We start from the raw sequence: 14,078 nt of genomic DNA on the forward strand, positions 1-14,078 counted from the left end.
AGGTTCCACAAAAGGAAAGTTCTGCTCAGTTTCGATGTGATAAAAGCCTCTTACGAAAGTTTTTATTTTTTTAACTCCCCTATTGTGTCTGACTATTCCTATTTACTTTCCCTATTTACTTTTGGTGTGAGTCCAAACTTTAAAAGTCCTTTAATTAAATTAATGATATCTAAAGTCGATTTTGGCAGTGTGCACAATTTTCTCAGTTCAAATAAAAATAGACTCTGAAATATTGGCTCTTCATGATTAAAAAACAAAAGGAGGGAACGCATTAAACAAAAGAGGAACAAACTTACCCATGGGGTGGAAAAGATGAACGCACCTTTTTCAAAATATAACCTTAAGAACCTGAGGTAAACTTTAACAAAATTCCTCAGCCGTTTCCTTTCTTCTTAGCGCAATATCAGTTTCTTTTTAAATTTGCAATTCGAATCGATGTCGAGAATCTTTTTCATTCTGTCAATAGCTTGTAAGGAGAGCCGCATTATTGGAAATTCATGAAACGTCTTTAACATCTACATTCACTTTCGATTACGCCGGGAATCTTTCAGAATATCAAAATGTTTAAGAGTAGAAAACGAAGGATTTGGCATTTTGTGTCTACCCTTTAAGCCCTCAAGACGCTGAAATTCGCCGTTTTCAGCCACAAAAACGATGATAAACGATACTGATACGTTTATTTTGGTCTTAAATGGAAATATCATCATAATGTTATGCGAGAATATCACACTTTCCGATTTTCTCTTACAATTTCTTTAAATACAAAAGAGAAAAAACAAATACTAGAAAAAGGAAACGATTTATAGATAGTGCGTGTGGCCCGACCCTTTTGAGAGACTAAGAGGTTACTTAACTTAAGCGGATTAAGTATAGAAGTCCATACAAACTCAAAGCGAGTAATTAATACCAGCATGATATTCTCTATTTTTCCATTATCATCGTGAAGTAACATTAAACAATTAGCGCGAGTTAGCATGGGTAATACACGTTCATATTGGGGGGCGAAATGGTTGGCGTTGCAAGTTTAACGACTACACAAAATGGTATTCAAAAGATTCATGACATCGGATGACGATTTATTATGAATACCACTGGGTATGATTAGGACAATAAAAGCGCCAATGATAATAATGTAAGACAACTATGTAGGAATAATTTGAATGAAACAGTTTAAAAGACATTTGAAAATATAAATTCGAAAAAAACAAGAGTTTTTGAGACAGAAGAGTGATGGTTGTAAATAGTTATAATGTTGGAATCACCCTACTTACACAATCTAAATGTAAGTGGGGTGGTTGGAATAATATCGTCACTACATTCACTAAATACCTAGAACATTTCAGTTACAGAAATATCGAGGTCACGTCAAATAAAAGATCAGGTCGATAGGTTTGAAGTAATGCGCAGTGTATTTTCTGCATCAGTAAAGACTTTTTCGGATCCTTTGTTAAATATAAAAGGACGTTTCGTACGCAGTCGATTCGCACCCAAATTCAAATGATTCCTAAACACTTAGTCTCTCAGTTTGTATCCTACTTGCTAGTAGATTCATTTCCGTCCCAACGTGCAGTGATGATCAAGAGCCACGATTTCTCACGAAATAATGGTACGAATGGTCCATGCTGGGTACGAATTGATTGAGAACGAAACTTCCGTAGGAACGAAAGGACTGATAACCTTTATCTTTGTTACACCCTTTTGTTAGTTTCATTGAAACTAAAAGTGTATAGAGCTCTGAAGAGTTCCTATCAATTAATATGAACTTACTGATCAATAGAAATGTCCGGCCTATAATCAGTCAGAAACAAAAGCTTCTGCACGGTTAGGTAACTCTCAACATGAATAAAACGCTGCACTTTGGAATAGCTTAAGTCTAGAACTCAGGAATTCTGTGTCATTAGAATCTTTTAATAACAATTACAGAAACAACCTTCTTAATGTACAACAGAAACTACATCATTTTATAGTCTAACATTTGATTCATCATTTGCTCTCAAGTTACAGTTTATTTTAGCAATAATTTCCATAAAATCCTCTACAATACAAAATATTAACAGCGTAAAAAACGATCCAAAATAACTCACTTTCGGCTCACATCTACTCCTTTTTTTTTCAAAGCGTCTGGAAAACTATAAATAACGGAGTCAAATCTGAACAGATTCAAAGTCTAATAATCTGATAAGTAAAAGCATATCTAAAACTATACAGAATAGAGAAAGGTGAATGGTAAATCTACAGTTTATTTTTACTCGTAATTCATCTTTTTATTAGATAAATATTGCTAGTTTTTATTGATAGTTATGTTAGAATTCAAAATACATTGCTTGTTAGAAATTTTTTTTTAATAGAGGGCCACAAGTTTATTAGTTACTTCAACTATTCCGTGCCACCCTCTCTAAATAAAGTGTATCATTATTATTATTATTATTGTTATTACTGTTATTTGCATCTTTTGGAGACCAGTCATTATATATCGTCTAGGGGAGGGATGGGAGGGTCGGGGGCGTTTTTTTTTTTTTTTTTTAAGGATCACATTGTTTTCAGCGAAAACTGAAGGGGGGGAGGTCAGCCGTCAGATATATTGAGGGGGAGTACAGAAAATGACTTGCCAATTAACTGTCAATGAGGGGGATCAGATAAATTTTATTTTGATATGACTAAAATCTTCCGACTCCTTAGCCCCCCTCCTATCAAACTTACTCAGTAAGATTCTTCCAGGACGGAAGCGAGGAACCTATAACCAACGTTAGCAATGTGGCATTGATGATCAAATCTTCCAACGGGCATGTCAGGCGCACTTATCCAAAGGTTCTCCTCTGGAATGTAGCATTCCACCGAACTGAACTCAGAACCTTTTCTAATGTTACTCACGCCTCCAATGACATAGATCTTACCATCGTGTGCCACAGCAGAATGTTTCATTCGCGAATAACGCATCGGAGCAATGTGCTGCCATCTATTAAGCTTTACGTTGTATACCTCACAAGAACTAAGGACATTTTGTCCGTCATGGCCGCCAAAGACGAAGATGTCGTCATTCAATATCACAGCAGCAGAAAACTGTCTTCCTTCAATCATGGGTTGAACGCACGTCCAAGCGTCTAAATAAAAGTGAAGACAATTAGTTTGATGAATACATTTTAGTTCAAAAAAGAAAACGAATCGTTTAAGAAAAGAGATGGCAATCTTTGATAAATGCAAATTGTACTTGATTAATATTCATATTACGATTTTCAGTCCTAAATGCAATTTAAAAGGCAAGAAAATTAAAAATAAATATGAAGTCTCTAAGAATCCCAGCTGGTTGTTGGGATGCACTCGGAAAAACAGGAATACAATTTTTCTTCAGAAGGATGCCTTTATATTGAACCAGGTTTCGTACCAACAATTAGTCCTCGATAAGGTTTGCTCATTTAGCTTAGTAAGAGTTAACAATTATTTTCACGAGGAAGGTGAGTTCAGGGTTTTATTTGTGTATTCAAACTAACTCATCCCACAAATGACCTCTAAGCGTAGCTGTATATTTACCTTTAGCAGGATCATAGCATTCTACAGTTCGCATTCCTTCACGAATAGCAAGAGTGTTTGGTTCTTGAAATCCACCAAGAGCATACACATGGTCTCCAGATGACACTAAACAGTGGCCTGCCCTGGGAAAGAGCAAAGGTTCTCGCTGTTCGACTAGCCAGAATTCATCTTTAAGCTGAAAGGAACTGACTTGAGACGTGCATCTACTAGTTTTGGGATCCAGGCCTCCAACAAGAAGAACAGTATTGGAACTTGTAGACACAGCACAGAAAGAGTCCAGCTCGACATCGCACACCGCAGGTTGATGTTCGGTTGTATCCCAAGAGTTGCTTTGACCGCTGAAGCATTCTATGAATGGAATCGCTGCTTCTTTGACGCAAACATCCCTAAGCCCCCCAAGGGCTAAAATATTGTCCTGTAAAACTACCAGCTGAAGCCTGAAAGAAATCAATAAATAACATTACATCAAAAACACAACGAAGACAACGGCAGAACATGTAATTGAAAAACGTCACTATTTGCGTATTTTGTGGATGTAAACCCAATTGCTGTAGAGTCATCATTTACTATTCGTGATAATTCATCATTACAGCAACATTTGTATGCTTTATTCAGAAACACTTGAGCACTTTTCAACCCGGTCGACGTAATCCAAGGTTAAATTCTGTTTCAAAGAGCTTTTGTCTACATCCAAAAGGCGTGACCCTTACCTTCTCTGATATTGTGTAATTAACTTCTAACTGTTCGTGATACACTTAACAAAGCTAAATGTTTTACTACTCATTCAGACGTAACCGTCAAGACAATAGTCTCATGTAGATTTACCTCCATCGTGGCAATTTCATGGCCGCCAACTTCACCCACTTGCCAACAACGGGAACAAAACAACTGACACTGTTCAAAACTGCTGAATTATCGCATCCACCAGCAACCACAATCACTTCCATGCTTCGGTATGACTTTCTCGGAGTAATTCCCCCATCTACGTTCACATGGGTGGCTCCTTTGGACGTTGGCACGAGTATTGGGATAATCAAATCATTCAATTCTTTTTCATGTCGTAGGTCATGCAGTTGTGACAAAGAAACGAAAGGTAGTCGAACTAACTTCAATAACTCACCACAAAAGTCTTTCCTCACTTCCGGATCGTAGCTTATCCAATGGATGACGATTTTAAGAAGTTGGTCTTCATTTTCAATCGATATATCATCGCTGGATAGGAACTTGATAATCTCTTCTTTGGATAGCTTCAGAAATGATTCCGTCTTGGCAACTTCACTAAACTCTTGATTCACATATTGAGTGACTGTTTGACTTAGACCACTGCACGAGAAAGTGTCGGCCATCGAAAGAATCATAAGACAGTTTTCCATGTCCAGTATACTCTGTAGGAATTGACAACACGCTTCTTTTACCTTTATCACCAATAGATAATTTGATGCTTCTAACAATTCGAACACATTTTTGATGTGAATTTGAATCTGTCCCGTGTACATGAAATCTAATAAGCTTTCCATCGCAGTAGCGGTGATAGTGCTTACACTTACACTAGTTTTATCCTTTTCCAGCATTTCCGTTGTGAACATGGCAAAAAAGAACCGGCTGTTAGCCGCCAGAATTGCCTTATGCGCTGGAAAGCTCTGGCCATCCACTGTCAATTTAACATCGCATAATATTCCTGATTGTCGGTATGTGTTCAGCACATTTAAAATACTATTATCATCGCCTTTTATCTGAAGAAAAGAAGGAGCTTCATCGTTTCTTACAAGATCCATATTCATTACCGACCTAGACAGAGCTGCCTAGATGCATGAACACTGTGAAATGACATGGATATACTCGAAGTCCAGTTTAAATCACACACGCTCCGGTCCCGCTCCGGCCCCGCTGCGGCCCCGCTCCGGCCCCGCTCCGGCCCCGCTCCAATGAACAATCTTCCGTTAAAGTTCTCAATCGATGTAAACAAATCAGCTGGTGGCTATTGAATTATTAAACTCGACAAAGTTAATTTACATCAATAAAAGCGGATATAGAACAGGTAACGGAAATCCCTCTAGTACTTTGGTAGGAGTGTAACAAACTTTCAAATTAATGAGTATATTATATGCAGAAAAAAAAACCGATTTTCTTCGTGAGAGGAATATGGCCTTGAATAATCATCCTCAAAAGCAAGGTACTGAGTTAAGAAAGAGTTATCTCTAACTAATGGTTGAACAGTAAACCTGTTAACTGATGTGTACAAATCTGTATTTACGCATTAAAGAAAAGCACTGCGGGAGTCAATTTCCGTCATTGCAAAATCGTTAATTTAGTTAAGTACCTGACAATCATTTGATATTGATGTTCGACACTCAGTTCTGACTTCTTTCACTACAAGCATGAAAAGAAATGCAAACGGTGAGAAGTGGAACACATGATGGGAAAGGAACATTGCTCCTTCCACATCCTCACGAGTAAGATGCGAAATTCTCGCCCACAAGCCTCTCAACCATCTTGTTCCCATAAAAAAAAAAAATACGAATACAAATTATAACATAGCGCGCGCGCTGGTCCTATCTAACTCTTATTGCGTCAACATGAACAAAATCTTTATGTACGCACGGCCGTGCTCAATAAAATGACGGTTGCAGTTTCAAAATAGCTGCAAAGTTTCTGTCGTGTGAGTTCCTTAAGTTAAAGTTTCGGAAAGCGACAATAGTAAATCGAAGGCCAGCCAAACTTTTCTTTGGCTTTCGACCTTCCCGCAAGTAATCAAGCCAACAAGCACTATACGAAAGCGAAACACAACAGGCCCGTTTCCCGAATTTATCAGAACAGCAGCTGGAGCAAATTTTAACTGAAAGACATTTAGCAAGAACTAAGAAGACTACAAATTGGATTGTGGCGACTTTTAAAGGTAAACGTCTCTGTTGATGATGTTTTTTTCGGTTACATGTGTAATTACTACCGAAAACCATTTAATTACGAAATCAACAAAACAATCGGAGACGCCAACATTTTCGGGCAACTTTCATTTCAAAAACATTACAAAAACGTCATTCAGCGCCCAAATTGTTTTCGTATGTTATAAAAGAATTGTTTGATGCTTTTAGCTGTGCGTCTATCGAGTTATAGATGCACTTGGGAAGTTTGGAGAGCACTCAAGAAGCTAGAGTTGCTCTCGGCTGCGCCTCGAGCAACTCTTGCGCTTCTCTCGTGCTCTCCAAACTCCCCGCGTGCATCCATAACTGGATAGACGCACGCTAAGCATGAAACAATTTTTAATTGAAAAAGATACCGCCACCAACACGAATAGAAAAATAGATTGTGTTTTTCATAGACTCGACAGGTAGTCTTGTGATCTCGCTTTGTAAAAACCGAGAAAACTTTATAAGAAGCTGAGGTTCTTGTTAGCCGATAGAGGGAAGTCAAAGAAGATTGCTTCAAAAGGCTACCGATGCGTATAATTCTTTACGGCACTTAATTACTCTACTACGGAAGATGAAGAAGGAAGTACGTGGTATGGTAGTGGTTGGTTTTATGTTTACTTTCCCACGCAGAAATTTGTCGGTTGTTTGGAGTCCACGAGTCCATTTGATATTGATGTTCGACACTCAGTTCTGATTTCTCTCGCTACAAGCATGAAAAGAAATGCAAACGGTGAGAAGTGGAACACATGATGGGAAAGGAACATTGCTCCTTCCACATCCTCACGAGTAAGATGCGAAATTCTCGCCCACAAACCTCTCAACCATCTTGTTCCCATAAAAAAAAATACGAATACAAATTGAAACAGATACCGTCACCAGCACGAATAGAAAAATAGATTGTGTTTTTTATAGACTCGACAGGTAGTCTTGTGATCTCGCTTTGTAAAAACCGAGAAAACTCTATAAGATGCTGAGGTTCTTGTTAGCCGATAGAGGGAAGTCAAAGAGGATTGCTAGGCATCAAAAGGCTACCAATGCGTATAATTCTTTACGGCACTTAATTACTCTACTACGGAAGATGAAGAAGGAAGTACGTGGTAGTGGTTGGTTTTATGTTTACTTTCCCACGCAGAAAATTGTCGGTTGTTTGGAGTCCACGAGTCCTTTGACTCTCTTTTTCAAAGAAGGTAAGAAGTCCTGCAGAGAAATAATAGAAACCACTACTTCCACAAAAAAAGAGTACATATTGTTTTTCGTACACTCGACAATTTGAGGCGGTCGCGTTTAGTATGACCGAGAAAACTTAAGAACTAAAGTCTCCCGTCAGTAGATACAAGGAAGGTTGCTAGGCAACACAAGGCTATAGGTGTTTCTGATTCATCTAAGAATTGAAATTAATTGTACTAGTTGATTTGTTATGGAAGTTCAAGAAGAGGGCCAGTGCTTACAATCGGCTTTATATGATAGGCTGAATTACGCGCGTAGTTTGATTGGGCTCTACTTATCTTATGGTCTATTGGAGGACAGAAGCATAGTTACGCGTCACCATTAACAATGTTTTGCATCTTTATTATAATTATGAAGCAAACAGATGCTATGTTACCTTTTGTCTTTTCAGCTATAGATCACGGAAGACGTCAAACTGTAGTAAACTGTGCCATCAGTTTGTTCTTACCTTATTTTGATGTCATCCTCGATCAATTCAGTTGCTGAATAGACGCACGACAACTTGGAATCCCTTTGTTAACTGGTGTTCCGTAAAACCAATGTTCAAGATACGACAATAACACTTATGAATCAATATCATGAGTTAACGTTTCGATATCGCAAAAGCCTCCCACGAAAGGTTTTTTTTTTCAACTTCCCTATTGTATTCGACTCTTCCTATTTACTTTCCCACGCAAAAAGTGTGCTTTGCATCATGATGTGATTCCAAACTTTAAGGGCATGTCCGTTCATCAAATTAACGATATCTAAAGTAGATTTTACATTACAGTGCGCACGATTTTCTCAGTTTAATGAAAGTAGACTCTAAAATACTGGCTGTTTATGATTAGAAAAACGTAAGGAGGAAACGTATTAAACAAAAGAGGAACAAACATATCCATGGGGTGGAAAAGATGAACGCACCTTCTTAAAATATAACCTTGAGAACCTGATGCAAACTTTAACAAAATTCCTCAGCCGTTTCCTTTGATCTTAGCGTAATATCAGTTTCTTTCTAAATTTGCAATTCAAATCGATGTCGAGAACCTTTTTCAGTTTGTCGATAGCTTGTGAGGAAAGGATTGTTGGAAATCCATGAAACGTATTCAACATATATAGTCACTTTCCACTACGGGGAATCTTTCAGAATATCAAAAATGTTTGAGAGTAGTAAACGAAGGATTTGGCCTTTGGTGTCTACGTTTTAAGCCCTCAACAATAAGAGTTAGATACTAGCCACTCTTAAGGGTCAAAGAGTTCACTTCGTACATTATCCAATGCCATGATTCATGTTATCTGGGCATCTGTTAGTACGTGTATTCATTACAGATTATTATGTCGGACTGTGGCAGGAGTAACAGCGTCTTAGTCATTTCAGTGGGGTTGTTAGGTTGCATTAGATATTTGGTCCATACTTTTACAACTACAATTTTCAACCAATTCTTGTAAAATATCTATATAGGGCTGCTTCCGCTTGCTGGTTACTGAAGAAACGTCTAGTTCAAGCGCACAGTACAATGTTATGTTTTTACGAAGTTGTCGATTTCAGTAGATCACAGTTTGAATTAATTAGCGTTGTTCCGCCCAGGAGAAACACGTTTCTGACCCAGCAAAATTCCGCTTACATATGCTTCGCGGTTCGGCTAAAGACTAACATTCAAGCAAAGGTCTCTTACGTCAAGTAATTAGAGCCTCTTTTTCAACGAAATGGGAATAGAGAAACCTCAAATCAAAAGACTCCGAGGTACGCTTTGTGAACAATCATTATTAGGAGGCGTTGACTATCCTTCCAAGTAATATTGCTATTGTGAGAGAGATGCAACAATTTCAGGACTGAAATCCTCAGAAACATGGAAGGTAAGAGCATCAGTTATGTTAAATAAGTAGTAGATTGAACGTAAAATGCGAAAACATTGTCTACATTTTCGACTAATTGACGACACCGAACTTTAAAATTTGATTAAATCGCCCCGAATGATTTCCCTAAAAAATCCTTTTGAGATCCAAAGGAACTACCTTCCGCCTTCCGAAAACCAGATTTCCGGTTAATTATTTTGTATTGCACATAGTTAAATCACGGGCTACTTTTGACTTATTTTTAATCTAGTTGGAATTAGGTCGGATAAATTCAATTAAATTGTGTAAAGAAATGGTCAAGAATTGCTCAAATTGCAATCAACATATGTTTTGATGTTGTATTTCAAGATTTGGTACTTTTCATCAATCCAGGTTTTTTCATTTTGTGACGCGGCGCTCCGAGATGCGTCTGAAATTTTGAGCCTCAAAAGTCACATTTTGGCGGAATTCAGTTGTTATCGATTTTCTCGCACATAAATCGATATTCAGCAAACGAAGTATGCAGTGGTTTATTTCCCTTTGAGACCTACTTCACTTTGAAATATGGGCGAAATTGATTTTTCATCTGTTGCCACCAAATGTTTGACCATGAACATTCGCTCTTCAGTAAGTTGCCTTAAGTCGCCTTAAGTCACCCTAAGTTGCCTTAAGTCGCCTTAAGTCACCCTAAGTTGCCTTAAGTCGCTATTGGTCACCCAATGTTATAAGGGTTCCACCCTTCCCAATGAATAAGCTGCAAGTAACCGGATCCCTGCGTTTGCACAAAGATTTCTGGGATCGCCACGGGGCAGACGTTGCAGCCGGCTAGAAAGAAATGTATGGCGAAAGGCAGTTACGATGTAAAAATAAAAACGATTTTTGAGAGAGATCAACGTTTTTTCCCCACAGTTTTATCATAGATGGATTAAAATAATTTTAGTAGGAATTACCCCAAAATATGTTGTAAGATATACCGATAAACTTCTTTCCTTGAGTAAAGTCTATTGTGAAATCGTCATCTCGTACTGGTGTCGACGTATTAGAAAATTAGTCATAAATCGCTAAGAAACAACTCATTTACGGCTTATAAGCTATATTTATGTATGTAGAGCCTGTCTTGATACTCGTCGACATATTAAATAAACAACTTACGACTTCTGAAAATATATCTCCTCAAGGGGGAGAAGTCATTGTCGGCGTGAGGAAGGTGTTTTTTTTTTTTTAAACTAAACTGTTGCTCTCTAAAACGATGAATATATTGTATGTCTACAGTTTCTGTCAGAGTTTCCGTGATCAAGCTTTTATCGACCAGAGTTAGTAGTATCGACAGATCTTCCCAGAGCTCGAGGAGAAAAGTGGCAGCTCAAAAACGTTTGGATTTTTCTCAAACAAACTATCGCTTTACCCAGGGGTTTCCTCATGTTTACATCGCTTATTCCATCGTTTCAGACAGCAACAGCTCGGTTAAAAAAAAAAAAAACACTTTCATCACGCCGACAACGACTTCTCTCTCTCCCTTGAGGAGATATATTTTCAGACGTCGTAAGTTGTTTATTTAATACGTCGACAAGTATCAAGACAGGCTCTACACACATAGATATAGCTCATGAGACGTAAATGAGTTGTTTCCTAGCGATTTATGGCTAATTTTCTAATACGTGGAGACCATTACTCGATGAGGATTTCATAATAGACCTTACGCAAGGAGAGAAGTTTATCGGTATATCTTACAACATATTTCGAGGTAATTCCCACCAAAACTTATATCTACCTTGTATTAAAATTATCTTAATCCATCTATGATAAAACTGCGTGGAAAAAGCGTTGATCTCTCTCAAAAATCGTTCTTTTGAACATCGTAACTACCTTTCGCCATACATTTCTTTCTAGCCGGCTGCAACGTTTGCCTCGTGGCGATCCCAGAAATCTTTGCCCAAACGCAGGGATCTTGTTACTGGCAATTCATTCATTGACCCCATTTACCCCACTCTAATCATATTGTGTATATTGCAAGGGATTCTGTAAATATTTTTGAGATTTATGGAGAGACTGTTGCTAACTTTTATTTTATCACTTCAGTCAAATAAAGTCGCTTTAAGTCGCCTTAAGTCGCCTTAAGTCGCTTTAAATTGCCTTTAAATCCCTTAAAGTCGCAATGTTTTTAATTTCTGCCAATTTTGGTCAAGTCGCCTTCAGTCGCCTTAAATCACCCAAAGTCGCCCAAAGTTACGGCGACTTAAGGCCCCAGAGTAGGCCTTGTGTAATAAGCATCTAACTGTTCATGATACACAGAGCCCGCTAAATGTTTTTTAGTAAGTTCAGTCGTAACCGTCAAAACAAAAGTCTTATGTTACCTCCATCGTGGCAGTTTCATGGCCGACAATTTCACCCACTTGCCAACAACTGGAACAAAGCAACAGACACTGTTCAAGATTGCTGAATTATCGCATCCACCAGCAACCACAATCACTTCCATGCTTCGGCATGACTTTCTCGCAGTAATTTCGCCAGCTACGTTCGCATATGTGGCTCCTTTGGACGTTGGCACGAGTCTTGGGATAATCAAATCATTCAATTCTTTTTCATGTCGTAAGTCATGCAGTTGTGACAAAGAAACGAAAGGTAGTCGAACTAACTTCAATAACTCACCACAAAAGTCTTTCCTCACTTCCGGATCGTAGCTTATCCAATGGATGACGATTTCAAGAAGTTGGTCTTCATTTTCAATCGATATATCATCGCTGGATAGGAACTTTATAATCTCTTCTTTAGATAGCTTCAGAAATGATTCCGTCTTGGCAACTTCACTAAACTCTCGATTCACGTATTGAGTGACTGTTTGAATTAGACCACTGCACGAGAAAGTGTCGGCCATAGAAAGAACCATAAGACAGTTTTCCATGTCCAGTATACGCTGTAGGAATCGACAACACGCTTCTTTTACCTTTTCCACCAATAGATAACTTGATGCTTCTAGCAATTCGAACACATTTTGGACGTGGATTTGAATCTGTCCCGTGTACATGAAATCTAAGAAGCTTTCCATCGCAGTAGCGGTAATAGTGCTTACACTTGCACTAGTTTTATCCTTTTCCAGCATTTCCGTTGTGAACATGGCAAAAAAGAACCGGCTATTAGCCGCCAGAACTGCTTTATGCGCTGGAAAACTTTGGCCATCCACTTTCAATTTAACGTCGCATAATATTCCTGATTGTCGGTATGTGTTCAGTTCATTTAAAATACTATTGTCATCGCCTTTTATCTGAAGAAAAGAACGAGCTTCATCGTTTGTTACGAGATCCATATTCATTACCGACCTAGACAGAGCTGCCTAGATGCATGAACACTGTGAAATGACATGGATATACTCGAAGTCCAGTTTAAATCGCGCACGCTCCACTCGGAGTCCGGCTTAAATCACGCACGCTCCGCCCAAAGTCCAGTTTAAATCACTCACGCTCGGGCCCCGCTCCAATGAACGATCTTTCGTTCATAGATGAAAATTAGTTACAATAACAAGTTTTCTAAAAGTGTTTGTTCTGCCGACAGCCACGTAGAGAACAAAATGGCGACATATCTGAGATGGAAACGGTCTTTCTTGAAAGTATTGTTCGCTTTGAAACGCCTTTTTTTTTTTTACTCTTTTCTTTCGTTTGATTGTTTACACTTTGCTTAATGATTATTTGAATCACGTTTTTTGATATCCGTAAAAATTAAATAATAATCGATGTTATATAAGTTAGATCGTGTTTCACGTTTGATAAATGAGTGTCGTGATCATGTCAAGTTAATAGCTATTTGCTGTCGAGAGAGTGCTATCGTGCTATCGTGCTATCGTGCTATCGTGGTATCGTGCTATCGTGCTATCGTGCTATCGTGCTATCGTCTAAGCTACAAGATATTTTCTGTTATCCAACCTACCATTCAGGAGCTTCACCAAAATAAGTCATGTCGTTTTCTGTTTATGTTTCACATGATTCAATTGTTACTTTGCTTTATTGTTTTATCGGTTTAAATTATTAAGTGATTTCGCTAAGTTTGTTGTAAGATAGTATAACTGAGGTTTTCTTTGTTATTGCCTGTTAGTTCGAACCTCACTCAATTATCACAACTTCTATACTCTAATAAACATTGTCTGCGCATGAACACGTTGTTTTTGTCTCGACTTTGTGCGCTTGGCTGGTGCGTTCGAGTTGGCTCCTAGAGCTATTGGCTTCCTCTGTGACTCTTGAAGGTCACAAGTGTGATTTGCAGTGATTCTGGACAACTGGTGGCTATTGAATTATAAACTCGACAGACTTAGTGACACAAATAAAAGCAGATATAGAAAAGGTAACGAAAATCCCTTTTGAACTGTAACCCTGCTAACTGATGTGTGCAAATCTGTATTCACAGGAGCATAATATTGCGGAAGACTATTTTCATTATTGTGAAATCAATAGTTTAGTTAAGTGCCTAAGAATCATTTGATATTGACGCTTGGCATTCAATTCTTCTTTCTTTCACGTTCCAGACGCGAAAGGTAATGCAAACGGTAAGCAGTGGATCACATGATGGGAAAGGAATATGGCTCCTTCCACATCCTCACGAGTGCGAAGC

The 14,078-nt window shown here is 38.3% G+C and overlaps 3 protein-coding genes across 3 annotated transcripts; 1 reads left to right on the forward strand and 2 right to left on the reverse strand.

The window, feature by feature from the left end:
- Positions 1-781: 781 nt before the first annotated feature.
- On the reverse strand, positions 782-6,425 carry LOC148739493 (kelch-like protein 7). Its single transcript, XM_088750373.1, has 3 exons — positions 4,354-6,425; positions 3,529-3,965; positions 782-3,101 (listed from the first exon to the last, which is right to left on the reverse strand). The coding sequence occupies exons 1-3, from the start codon at positions 5,307-5,309 to the stop codon at positions 2,701-2,703; spliced, it is 1,794 nt and encodes a 597-aa protein (XP_088606499.1). The 5' UTR covers positions 5,310-6,425; the 3' UTR covers positions 782-2,700.
- A 915-nt stretch (positions 6,426-7,340) lies between these two features.
- Positions 7,341-9,928, forward strand: LOC148739494 (uncharacterized). Its single transcript, XM_088750374.1, has 2 exons — positions 7,341-7,624; positions 8,056-9,928. Exons 1-2 carry the CDS (start codon positions 7,405-7,407, stop codon positions 8,148-8,150), a joined length of 315 nt encoding a protein of 104 aa, XP_088606500.1. The 5' UTR covers positions 7,341-7,404; the 3' UTR covers positions 8,151-9,928.
- Positions 9,929-11,276: 1,348 nt separating this feature from the next.
- LOC148739495 (kelch-like protein 12) lies at positions 11,277-13,105 on the reverse strand. Its single transcript, XM_088749255.1, has one exon. The coding sequence runs from the start codon at positions 12,787-12,789 to the stop codon at positions 11,830-11,832; it is 960 nt and encodes a 319-aa protein (XP_088605381.1). The 5' UTR covers positions 12,790-13,105; the 3' UTR covers positions 11,277-11,829.
- Positions 13,106-14,078: the final 973 nt, after the last annotated feature.

This window comes from Stylophora pistillata, chromosome 2 (genome assembly GCF_964205215.1).
Source record: "Stylophora pistillata chromosome 2, jaStyPist1.2, whole genome shotgun sequence".
NCBI lineage: Eukaryota > Metazoa > Cnidaria > Anthozoa > Scleractinia > Pocilloporidae > Stylophora > Stylophora pistillata.

Bases quoted from the DNA above. Each gene is read 5' to 3' on its own strand.
- LOC148739493 (XM_088750373.1), bottom strand. From the start codon at position 5,309: ATGAATATGGATCTTGTAAGAAACGATGAAGCTCCTTCTTTTCTTCAG. The intron at 3,966-4,353 runs GTAAATCTACAT...GATTTCTTTCAG, and splicing joins ATGAAATTGCCACGATGGAG to GCTTCAGCTGGTAGTTTTAC. The intron at 3,102-3,528 runs GTAAATATACAG...ACTTTTATTTAG, and splicing joins ATGCTATGATCCTGCTAAAG to ACGCTTGGACGTGCGTTCAA.
- LOC148739494 (XM_088750374.1), top strand. From the start codon at position 7,405: ATGCTGAGGTTCTTGTTAGCCGATAGAGGGAAGTCAAAGAGGATTGCT. The intron at 7,625-8,055 runs GTAAGAAGTCCT...TTGTCTTTTCAG, and splicing joins GACTCTCTTTTTCAAAGAAG to CTATAGATCACGGAAGACGT.
- LOC148739495 (XM_088749255.1), bottom strand. From the start codon at position 12,789: ATGAATATGGATCTCGTAACAAACGATGAAGCTCGTTCTTTTCTTCAG.